Genomic DNA, 12500 nt, shown 5'->3' with positions numbered 1-12500 from the left:
AGCCAGTGCAAAATGCGTCTTTGCCTCAGGAGGTGTACATGCTGGGGATCCCAGCTCTCTCAAGGACAGTGTTATTGAAGACTTTGTACTGCCAAGAGATGTTCAGGATGCATCAGAGGCACAATGATAATATAATTATTAAAAATTATAATAATAATAATATACTTCTTCTTCTTCTTCTTATGATGATGATGATGGTATACAAAGCCAGAGGGAACAAATATCAACATACAAAATACATTTATAGTGTATTGATATGATTTGGCATACATGAGTGTATGTGTGTTTGTATCCGTGTTTGTGCATGTGTATGCTTTTGAGGAATTGTTGGAATTGACAATAAGAATGACCGTTGCAGGAAATGGAAGAGCTCCACACCATGGCTTTGCAGTTTGTCTGCACCATCAGTGTGACTGTAAGTCATCATTTAGCTCTTGTTTCATGTTTGTTACTTCAGTTCTGTCCTCACCATACATGTGATAGGATGGATATCACTATAAAAACCATTTAACTCTGGTATATGTGGGCGTGTGACAGTGAGTGAAAGGGGAGTGGTGCAGTGTCAGCTCTTCTCTGTCCATGTGTGTGTGTGTGTGTGTGTGTGATGTTAGTGTGTGTGTGTGTGAGGTGTTTGTGTGTGTGTGTGTGTGTGTGTGTATGTTAGTGTGTATGTGTGCGAGGTGTGTGTGTGTGTGTGTGTGTGTGTGTGTGTGTGTGTGTGTGTGTTGTGAACAAATTGATTGGATTGTACAATGAAGAAGTGTATGTGTATGTGTGTGTGTGTGTGTGTGTGTGTGTGTGTGTGTGTGTGGATGACAACAGTTTAACTCCCATTAAATGCCTGCTTTTAACTGACAGGAGACTGAGACAGGGAAGACAAATCAGACTGTGACCAGTGATGTGAAACAAGCAAATTCAGGGGAGGAGAACAAGACACACAGAAAGGTGGGTACATAGTCTGTGTACAGGACAGGTACTTGTACCACAGTACCACAATGTGTACAAATCTGAAATAAAATAACTGCTTTCTGTTCCACCCAAAATTATAAAAAAAAAAGTGTGTGTGTGTGTGTGTGTGTGTGTGGAGAGAGAGAGAGAGAGAGAGAGAGAGAGAGAGAGAGAGAGATAACAGCTAAAATACTTCCTGCAGAAATGGTATTTTCTTATCTATCTATCTACCTACCTATCTCTCTCTCTCTATATATATATATAGAGAGAGAGAGAGAGAGAGATCACAGCTTAAAATATTTCCTGCAGTAATGGTATCATTTTCTTTGTGATGCTTGTGAATTTTTGCTGATAATGCATTGTAAATATTGTTTTGACCGGTTTAATTGTTTGTTCTGCTCTTTTGGAAGTGGGTTATAGTTATAGTAATCCCAGTGGCAACAGTAACTGTGAAAATGATGATGCGGTAGCAGGATTATTCACATCTTCTTCCTCTGCTTTCTTTTCTTCTTCTACATCAAAATAGTAATACAGATACAAAAGCATATATGATATGATCTAAAATGTGCATATGTTAAATAAAACAAAATCACTGATCACAGATACATCCTTACTCCATACTACAGCAAATACGATACCCCCAAAAGAGGAAGTCAGGTTACAGCTGCCTCTCCATTACCTGGCAGACACGTCAACAGTTGTGTTACATCCAAAAATATCTTCAGAGTTGTTCTTTTTCATGCGTGGGCTGCAAATCCCACATTATGCAAATGAGTGGACTTTTATGTAAAGGTGTATGACTGTTGTTACTGTTGCACATTAACCAGATATTCTCTCTACAAGGCAGTAGTGTTTGCACGCACATTTTAAATAGCAGTAGACAAAGTATTGGCCTGGGGCAGAAGACAATGTGTGTGCACACCCGGTCTCCAAAAGACAGTAGCTTTGACATTAATTTCATGCAACTGTACAAGAAATAAATGTGATGTTCATTTGATGTGAATTTATTGGGTTCTTAATATTTTGCAAAAACCAAAACAAATGAATGACAGCTCTTCAGGATAATATCCAACCTGTGTTTGTCTGTCAAATTGTATGCCAGTGTGTTTGTTCATCTATGTTCTTATGCCTGTTTTTTGTTGTTGTTTTTTTTCTTTTCTTTTTTTTCAAATGTTGTGTTTGCTTCTCATATAAACTTAGGCATAACAGAATCAAACTCTATCCCAGTAAGATTTGTGTATGTTTTTGATTGCTTTCTGAGATGATTGCAATGTGAAGTGTCGACTCATTAAAGTTGCAGGCAGTAGCGTGTGTTGCAGACGGACAAACTGAAGATGGCAGTGCTGCCAGTGATGGGTGCCATACTGGGAGGAGTGATGGCGGGACCGGTGGGGTTGGTCACTGGCATAGAAATCGGCACTCTGGCTGGCAGTGTGGGAGGGGGAGTTGCAGGTGCGTTAATCTGATGTGTGTGTGTGTGTGTGTGTGTGTGTGTGTGTGTGTGTGTCTATCTGTGTGTGTGTGTGTGTGTGTGTGTGTGTGTGTGAGTGAGTGTTTGATGTCTGTCTGTCCTTCTGTTGATTCAGATTTTTTACGTCTTGTGTATTTGAGATTAACAATTGTGATTACAATGTTTAAAGTGAATATGTGCAATGCATTTTTAGTCTTGTATGCTAATGTCATATTGAATGTTTAAGTGTTTACTAATTGTCTACGTCTGGTGTTTTGGGGTGGAATTTTTGTTGTTGTTGTTGTCACACCTGATGTAATATCTCTTACGAAATAATAAAGTTATTCTTGTCTTATCTTCTTATCCTTCATCCCTTGTTAGCGTTGACCATTCTTTTCTCCTTTTCACTGCTAGTCCACCTGTTATTTCTTTTTGATAGTTGTCATGTCTTTAGTTTTAGGTCCAGTTTCTGTCTTTTATGTCAATCAATCTTGAGTTTATCATTGTCCCAACCATCGACAAATGATCGGTCATATCCAGTGAGGTTGGTAATGTTTTTTTCTTGAGACCTGTTTGTATGTATCTGTCTTGTGTTTTCTTCATCCGTCTGTCAACCATTATTCCACCAGAGAATCTGTTGTGATGACAAAGCAATGTGTGTGTGTGTGTGTGTGTGTGTGTGTGTGTGTGTGTGCACGCATGCATGTGTGATCTGTGAGTGTTTCTGTGTGCGTGTGGTATGCACACATGCATGTGTGATGTGTGTGTTTGTGAGAGAGTATAATAGAAACTGAGTTAATTATTGTAATTGGATGTCATTGCATGTGCTCATTCTGAACAAGCTTTGTAGACAAAACTCATGAAGCTAAGCTGCATTCTCTTTGACACACAATCTTAGATATGTAAATCCATGTGGAAATGCTTACATTTGTGTGTGTGTGTGTGTGTGTGTGTGTGTGTGTGTGCAGTTCTTGCCGGTAGCACCATCTTCAGTTCAGAAAATAAGACTTCAGAAAGGGCAAGTCATTCAGATTAGGAAGACAATTCCACAAAAGTCGTCTACAACTCTGCTCCCCCACCGTCACCCACACAGCCACCACCCATCACACAGCATTCCTCATCAGCACCACCACAGCATTCCCCCAGTTCCGTCTCCTCGTTGTCATCCCTGCAGTCCGATCCCCAAACAGTGACCACACAGAGCCGTGGTGTGGACAACAGACGGCAGCAGCCATGTGCTGATGGGAGTGATGACAACGGCAACATGACCTTCTGGGATCAGATTCTGCTCTGGGGGAAGACACCCCAGTGACACAGCTCAGAACGTCTTGCCAAGTAACGCAACGCTTGAAATTCACAGGTAACTTTGTCCTGGGGACAGGTAGATTAAAGAAAACAACCCCCCCCCCCTCCCCCCCAAAAAAACCTCTTTTTATACCCCCAAATTTCTACTTGCCCTCGTGAACTAAAGAAGCATCAACAACAGTTGAGGAATGACAAGTAGTAATAATAACAGATAGTATTTACGTGGCACAAACTCCCCACGTAATGGGTTCTAAGCACCTTACATGATATAACACATTTGCAATAGTGCATAATAACATATCTCTGCAAATGAAAAAAACAACACATATATGTGTATCTGTTCACCAAGACAATACTACAAACTGCAGGTATAAACAATCCCCCCACTCTACTACTTCCCTGCCCCCTCCCACCCTCACAAGCACATGACAAAAATAAACTTCCGACGCACACACACGCCTGCACACACACAAACATTCACCCACCGACACACACACACTACATGATGACTTGAGTAGAGAGCAAAGTGGGATGGGGGAAGAAAGCAGACAATTAGCTATGCTTCATCACACCCAAAGGCCTCTTTGAATAGATGGGTTTTCAAGTTTGTTTCAAAAGAGGACAACGTTGGTAAGTGATGGAGATCCAGAGGAAGAGAATTCCAGACAGAAGGTGCTTGATACTGAAAGGCCCTTAGGCCAAACGTCTTTGAAGAGGTTTTGGGAACTCAAAGGAGCTTTTCAGCAAGACTTGAGAGAATGGGGAGGGTTGTAAGTATAAAGGACAAAAGGTAAGTAAAAATAGAGAAATCCTTTAAAGTGGCAATAAGCCAATATGGCAATTTTGTATTTGAAATCTGTACTGGATGGGTAACCAATGAAGTTGGCGTAAAAGTGGGTTCACATAATCCTTTTCTGATTTTTTGAAAATGAAAATGATTCTTACAGCATTGTTCAAAATCCTCTGAAGGCATGACAAAAATCAGAAGGCAGACCAGCAAGTAGAGAACTGCAGTCATCAATGCAACTTAAGATCATGGAACAAACAAGCTGGTGGTTGCTTCAATAGTTAGATGTGGTCAAATGGTACTGATTTTCTTCAGTTGGAAGTTTGCTGTTTTACATAAATTACTAACATGGTTGTGCATGGACACAGCTGAATAAAAAAAAAAAAAAAATGCACCTATGTTTCTGATAGAATTCTGAAAGTTGATATCAGCATTGCAGTCAATCAAGGTATGGTTGGAAATGTGACAGTGCACACCCAGAACCTTTAAGTATAGCTTCTGTCTTGACGTGATACAAGTGTGCATACATGATTCATTATGTAAGTAGTATAATACAGGAAAAGAGGGTGTGACTGTTTCATTACTGGTGTACATGATTCATTATAGAAGTAGTATATATTACAGGAAGAGGATGTAACTTAGTGAGTCTGCATTCTTTAGTTTTTCCCTAAAAATGAAACTGACATATATATACAGACACACCAAAGTATAAACCACAAAAATGCCATGCGTGGCTGTTTGCTTTAGATCTTGCTTTCCTGGTTACTTTGGTGCTGGTTTGTTGCTTTGCCGCTTGCTCATTTGGTTGTTACGGTGATAATACATGTTTTGTTTGGTTTTGGTTTTTAAATCTCTTCTTTTTCGCAGGTATTTTGTGTCATTTTGTACTTTATTTATACATACATTGACAAACATTTACATATGATTCTGTTCACAAATAGTAAACATCAGTTGAATGGGTGTTGACTTCTGAAAATGGAGTATGGCTGCCTACATGGCGGGGTAAAAACAGTCATGCACGTAAAAGCCCACTCGTGTACATACGAGTGAACGTGGGAGTTGCAGTCCACAAACGAAGAAGAAGAAGAAAAATGGGTGTTGCAAATGATTCCTGACTGCCAAACACAAGGACTGATATTTTTGTTTTTTGAGCTGTGTTTCTAACAGCAAAGCCATGATGTGTCAATGCATGTCATAAGTAGCCAACTGTGCAATATACATAGCAGTGTGTACACACATTTTTGTCAGAAGGTTCGTTTCTCCACTGTTTGTCCCTGGTATCAAAGCCCTAAAATGGCCATTGCCATCAGCTGAGGTAATACTATGATGAATGCACGGAAGTATGTCTATGCTGAAATCAGTTGCAGCTAATTTTGGAAGAGATGGGGGTTTAACTTGGTGTTGACACATGTTGCTGTGTTAATTTGCAGATTATGTTTGTTCATGCTCTCATAGTTGTTTTCTTGAATGATGGTTTTATCTTTATATCTCATTCACCACCTATTTTTGAGGGGATATTTTACAGCTGTTTTGTTTCATACATCCCCTGAGTTGAAGAGGGTTCTATTGATGATTTTGATATTCTGTCATGAAGAAAGTTATGACTTGCTAGTTTATCAATCTGTTTGTTTTTGAAAAGGAATTGTTATGTTGTTTCCTTGAATGGAGATTAAAGAAAATGCAGCATGCTTTATATGAGGAAAATTGTGCATTTCATATGTGTTTTATTTTCTAACTTGGAATTATATACTCATGTTGTGTGAGGGAAACAAATTAGTGAAACTGTGAATATCAAATGGGACAGACATGAATAGATGTTGTGGTTTTGGAGGGAAAGATATTTGCGTACTGAGTGAGAAATTGATTTATACTAGTTAATGTGTGGTGGAAAAATGATCTCTTCATTCGTTTACTATAAGGTGAACAGGTAATATTTGTTACGACATGTTTTTTTTATGGAAGAATTTGTTACTTTTTTTTGTTTCTTTGCTTGTTTTTGATTTGTTTTCATTTTGTTTGAAAAGCACATTAATTTCAGTGCTAGGACGTTGAGAAATTTATCATAAAATCAAAACACAAACACCAGTATGTGTTTATTATTTCTTTTCTTTTTTTTTTTTTTTAAACATATATATGACCAATCATTTTTTTTCTAACTAGTACTAGTAGATTAGGAACAAAAACGCAGTAACAAAAATGTTCACTGGCATTTATGAAGGCATATTTACAAAGAAACTGACAGTATATGTTAAAAGTCCTCAAAAAACAAGATGGCAATAACACCAACTCATACTGAAAATTCATTAACCCTTTCATCATCAGGTGTGCAATTAACTAATGTGCAGTATCTCCAAGCATCAGGCCTCTTTTCAGCCATGACTGAATTTTACACATACACTGACACAGTTTACTGTCAAAAGCTTGTATCTTTACTGCTTTTTTGAAAAATAGAAGAAGAAAAAATGTTATGCAGATTATTTCTTATACATGTATTTTTTTGTTTCTTCAACACAGACATCACATAAATATGATTCATCACACCCACAAACACAGAGAACTGAAACAACAACAAATAACTGACAAAATGAAGCCCAGAAAATCACAGCATTTCAATAAAATCAGCAAATATATTATTCAAAATCATCCTTGTAGTGCTTGTCATGTTTTCAGTTGCAGCTAATTTTCACACCAGCAGTAATCAAAAGCTTGTATCTTTGTAATTGTGGATCAAAAATATAACTGAATGAAGAAATCACCGAAGCCCAACAGAAGCAGCACAGTTATGATAAAAACTTACCCATAGTCATTAAAAAAAAGAAAAAAAAAGAAAGAAAAAAGTATGTATGTAATGGCTGCACTGTTCACAACATGGAACTGTCAAAATTTCAGATGTGCAAAGTTGACTTGAAATTATGATGTCATGTTTATGTTGGATCATTCCAGATAATAATGATGAGTGATGTCAACTTCCCCAGTTTACAGTATGTTACCAAATGTGTTTTCAATCTTTAATTTGGTAATCAGTTATGGGGAATTTAAAGTTTTTACTGAAACATTTCATTACTTTACTGACCCGGCAACTTAATATGTTCATCTGAATATTAGTATGAAGAATATGTACACAGGTTTTACTTTTTGTTAGTCACACTGCCTGAAGTGCCTATGTTACTAAATTTACTTTCAGAAAAGAATCTCATGGAAGATACTGAATAAATGTACTTGGGATTGGTACATGTCTTTGTGTGTGCACATGTGTGTGTGTTGTGCAAACATGTATGCATGTATGTGCATGCATGTGTGAATGTATGCATTATGTGTGTATACAGTATCAAGAGATGTAAGTGCTGGGTGAAGAACGTTTCCCTGCTCGTGGATGTCACACAGTTCCAACCACATGTGCGGAGAGGGCCACATTACCCATCTTTGGAGGGTAAGAAAAGAAAATTTCCTTGTATGAGGAATATACACACACCAAGTTATTCTTAACAGCAACAGAGAAAGGGGGAGGGGAAGCCTAAATATCCCCTGAAACTGAAAGATTTTTCTACAATTCCAACCACAAAAGTCTTCAGTTTTCCAGCTGTTAAAACAATTTCATCACAGACTTTTTGGTAGTAAGATCTACATAAAACACACATATGCATACACATATTCAAGAAGTTCTTTTGACACGACCTTGTTTCCTCTCATCTAATATCAATTATTGTCAAAACAAAGAAAACAAAAACTGTATTCATAAAAACAATCTATACACAGATCTTGAGGAATGTCCGTGCAGCACTGAAATTTTCTAGAAGCAAGAAAACACCCTGGAAAAATCCCACCTGTTAATGTGATAGTAGCTGCCCTCTATCATCAATGACTATGAATCATTTTCAGTCAAAGTACTCACTTGTGGTTCCTTCACCTTTCTTGGCAGACTTGGCTTGAGCAGTCACACCTTTCTTTCCTGTCTTATTACCCACACCAGAGGCTTTCACCTTTTTCTTACTCGTTTTCTCCTGGGCAGCACCAGTGTCCTCAGCAGTCTTCAAACTGATGCTCAGTTTCACTGCAGCCATGTCACAGGTTCCGGCGGCCTCCAGGAGTTTCTCTGCTGCCTTGTTGCGGACACTGACACAGCGGTTGTGCAGCTCATAGAAGCGGAGGGGTTTGTCAGTCCACTCCTCAGCATAGGCGATGTTGATTCTGGCTGAGACAACGACGTGAGTGGCGCTGACAGCATCCCCGTCCTCCAGCCACATGCCGGTGTCAGTTACCTGAAAATGAACGACAGAAGTTCCTACAGGATGTCAGTGATATGCTAAAAAAAAGAAAAAGAAAAAAGAAAAAAGGAAACCAAGATAAGGCAACATTTGTTAATGCTGTCATCACAAGACCCTATGTGTAGATTATTGTTTGCATTTTTATATCATATTAATATCAGATATTACTGGAATAGTCATGACATGCAGACAAAGAACTACAGTTGTCAGCTAGGGATAAGACAACATGTAAGAATCAAATTAAAGAAGAAAGCCAGAACTCACAGGCAAACATAAAAGCATACACTTTAAAAAGAACTTCAGTCACACACACACAAACACACACACACACACACACACACACCAGATCATGCTGGTTGAGGTGCTGTTTGGTGATGTTCAGGGCCTGACACAGCTTGCCGGGGCCGTTGGCCAGCTGATGCACTTTGAAAGAGGAGGGGGCAGCAGCAGTAGAAGAGGATGACTTCCCCTTCACCTTCCTCAGCTCCCCCATCCTCTCCACCCCCTCCAATGGTTCCACAGAGCGAATCAGCACAGCACACCCTGCACCTGGGGGCATGGACATATATATCTATCTGACACATTACTAGACACACAGGTTCCAAGTTTCATCAAGTTCAATGAACCTTTAAACCCTACAGAAGCACGGAGGAGTACAACATCCTTCAAGTTGAAGTTCAACAAACCAGCCCAACTAGTGAACATAAATATGCAAATCTGTTGCAAAGTTAGAAATAGTTGTTGAATGAAAACATTATCCCATTTCATAGGCTCACGGAATTTAAACTGTATATTTTTGCTACCATATTAGTAAATTGCAGAAACTGAAAAGACATTCAGGAGCACATATTTTTTAATTTTTTAATTTTTTGCTATCTGAAACTAAGCGCTTGGCTACACTGAAAATAAACTGAAATTCATCTCCAATGATTTCCCTCCCCAGTTCAGTCTGCTTCTTGTGATCTCTGCATCTAGATTTAAAGAAATCAATAACAAACATGCTTGGTAGATATATATGTTTCTCAAATTCTATCTAAATATAAAAGTTTATAATGTCACACATTCACACAATAAAATCAAATCATACAAAACTGCACATTCCTGTCACTACAACCGTAATTATTCACTATCATGTATGCAACTGTAATGATTCAAAACTGCATGTTGTCACTACAACTGTCGCTACAACTGTAACTGTCGTTTCAGATATTCAATGCACCATATCTATCTCATACAGAAGGCCAGAGAGTAAAATGAACTCACCCCCACAGGAGATGTTGAAGCAGTAGTGAATGCCATAGATGGTGTAGACGTACGCTGTGCCTGGCTGCATGAACATGGCCTGGTTGCGATCTGTCTGCCCTTTGAAGGAATGAGCTGCCTTGTCCAGTCCTCCCAGGTAGGCTTCCGTCTCCACAATGCGGGCAGACAGGCGAGCTCCATCCACCATGCGTACAATCCTCTTCCCCAGAAGGTTTCTGGCCAAATCTTCACCGCATGCTTCATAAAACTGGCGACCTAGCCGCCTAGAAGTTGCTTTGACATTGTCAGGTATAGCCTGGGGTGTGTTACTGTTACACTCAGATGCACTCTTTGTAGCAGTACAACGTGTATTCTGACTGTCAGGCTTAGCCTGGGATGTGTCACACCCTGCTGTGTTCTTTGCAGAGGCACAATGTACATTGTCACTGTCGCTCTTGTCTACAGTGGCAGAAAATGTGTTGTCATCAATGGCATCTTTCTTCACTGCAATGTGGATTGAATGTTCTGTTATTGTCTGGAATCCTCTGAAAGGAAAGCTGCAGTTACAATGAAGTTAGCAGTAGTCACCTTAAGAGCCACTTCACCAGGAAAACAGGTGCATGCTGTGAATGTGCAGCTTTTATCTCAAATAGACATCCCCCTCTTTAAATCATTATTTCACCAAATTCCCCTCTATCTCAAGTGAGGAATGAGAAAGAATTCTAAAAGGAATATATAAAAAATTGGATGGCAGCACAGTACACTGCTATACAGGGTCTTCACTGACACTGCATTATTTGACTATAACTATGCAAAATCTTGCTGGGCACTGCAGTATTAGACTATTAACATGGAGGGTCCCATGCACTGGGCTCTGCAGTATCAGACCATCTGTACACATGATCTAACTGGGTATTGCAGTATTCAACAATTACTGTACAGGGTCTTATTTGGCACTGGGGTATCAGACTGTTACCATACAGGATCTTACTGTGGGTACCTGTGGTATTATGCTGTTACCAAACATGATCTTAATGGGCACTACAATATGAAAACTATTACCATACAGGGTCTTACTGTGGGTATTTGCAGTATTATACTGTCACCATACAGGAACTTAATGGGCACTACAATATGAAAACTATTACCATACAGGGTCTTACTGTGGGTATTTGTGGTATTATACTATCACCATACAGGATCTTAATGGGCATTACAATATGAAAACTATTACCATAAAGGGTCTCATTGGGCACTGCAGTATCAGTCTATATCATACAGGGTCTTTCTGGACACAATGGTATTATACTATCACCATATAGGATCTTTCTTGCCAGGCACAGGGGTGTCTCCAAATAACTTCTATGGACAGTGGGGTATTACCACAGAGAATCTTGCTAGGCACACTGTCGTCGCACAGCTGACCACCAACCGGCCCATCCCCACACTGGTCAGCATCCTGGTCATCACCTGCCCCCACTCCCTTCCTCCCTCCTTCTTGCTGACCGCCACGCTTCCTCCCTTGTCTGTTGGACATGTCTGATGCTGAAACAGCCATATGTCATTGTTTTCATCACCATTGTTGTTTTCAAGACCTTAGAGTAAGACTGGTTTGCTGCCAATACACAGGTAAATAAATTCACTGTAGACATGTACAAATGAATAAAATGAATTGTAAATAATTTGAAACTGAGTATGTTAAGAAAGTATTTACAACACACACACACACACACATGATTTTCTTGAATTCTGTCTCTCTCAAGTTTAATCATTCTGTTTAGTCTGAATTATCTATTCCAGGCCAACACTACATTAATTGTGTGTGTGTGTGTGTGTGTGTGTGTGTGTGTGTGTGTACATGTGTGCATGTGTTAGTTGTGTGTGTGTGTTTGTGTGCGGGTATGAATTGCGCTTTCATGATAACACAAACATATTGCGCTTTCATGATAACACAAACACTGTTGACTGTTTTTGATTGCAGTAGAAATACCATGGGTTCATGACTGCAAAACTGAAATGTGAACAGAAATTTGATTTCTTACTTGCTCATCAGATCACACCGGAACTGAGATTGAAAAAATATTTTATAATTAATGCTCATACACCAGATCATTAAATGTGAACCAACTTAACATCTCCACACTTGTTTGTCAACCATGCTTTCATGCCCCTGACAGAGAATGAGTGAAAGCGAGAGGGAGAGAAAGGGGGAAGTGGAGGGGGTGTGGGGGGATAGGAGAGAGTGACCAAGAGGCACGGAGAGAAACGGGGTGAAGTTAAGGCTAAAATGTTTACAAATAGGCTACCTTGTTGAAAAGAAATGCAGAGGATTTATCCTTTCAAATCCTATAATGCTTTAAACAAAACAAAAGCACAAATGACAACAGATCAAGGCTGAAAAACTAACGTGTATCCGCTGTTCTGAGCTCGACGAATGTGCATTGCCTCACGCCTTGACACTACCAGCAGTCCAGGGGAGGTCATTTTCCCGAACAATACTCAT

The 12500-nt window shown here is 39.3% G+C and overlaps 2 protein-coding genes across 2 annotated transcripts in view; one reads left to right on the top strand and one right to left on the bottom strand.

Annotated features, from left to right (window-relative positions):
* Nucleotides 1-3812, top strand: part of LOC143279461 (syntaxin-17-like) — a 16037-nt gene extending 12225 nt beyond the window's left edge. The window contains exons 5-8 of the mRNA XM_076583509.1: nucleotides 359-415; nucleotides 859-945; nucleotides 2268-2400; nucleotides 3367-3812. Of these exons, the coding sequence (XP_076439624.1) occupies nucleotides 359-415; nucleotides 859-945; nucleotides 2268-2400; nucleotides 3367-3434 (345 nt within the window). The 3' untranslated portion in view covers nucleotides 3435-3812. The remainder of the gene's footprint in view (nucleotides 1-358; nucleotides 416-858; nucleotides 946-2267; nucleotides 2401-3366) is intronic.
* Nucleotides 3813-4632: 820 nt separating this feature from the next.
* On the bottom strand, nucleotides 4633-12449 carry LOC143279451 (DNA-3-methyladenine glycosylase-like). The gene is made up of 5 exons (XM_076583497.1): nucleotides 12405-12449; nucleotides 11381-11542; nucleotides 10019-10501; nucleotides 9099-9304; nucleotides 4633-8749 (listed from the first exon to the last, which is right to left on the bottom strand). Exons 2-5 carry the CDS (start codon nucleotides 11532-11534, stop codon nucleotides 8366-8368), a joined length of 1227 nt encoding a protein of 408 aa, XP_076439612.1. The 5' UTR covers nucleotides 11535-11542; nucleotides 12405-12449; the 3' UTR covers nucleotides 4633-8365.
* Nucleotides 12450-12500: the final 51 nt, after the last annotated feature.

The sequence above is a fragment of the Babylonia areolata genome, chromosome 1 (assembly GCF_041734735.1).
Source record: "Babylonia areolata isolate BAREFJ2019XMU chromosome 1, ASM4173473v1, whole genome shotgun sequence".
NCBI classification, from domain to species: Eukaryota; Metazoa; Mollusca; class Gastropoda; order Neogastropoda; family Buccinidae; genus Babylonia; species Babylonia areolata.
Note: the sequence above shows the minus strand (reverse complement) of the source record. Positions and strands in the feature narration are given on the sequence as shown.

Excerpts from the sequence above, each read along its gene's own strand:
- LOC143279451 (XM_076583497.1), bottom strand. The coding sequence starts at position 11,534 with ATGTCCAACAGACAAGGGAGGAAGCGTGGCGGTCAGCAAGAAGGAGGG. Across the intron at positions 10,502-11,380 it reads GCCTAGCAAGATTCTCTGTG|TGAAGAAAGATGCCATTGAT; the intron begins GTAATACCCCAC and ends TCCACATTGCAG. Across the intron at positions 8,750-9,098 it reads ACCTCAACCAGCATGATCTG|GTAACTGACACCGGCATGTG; the intron begins GTGTGTGTGTGT and ends GTTCATTTTCAG.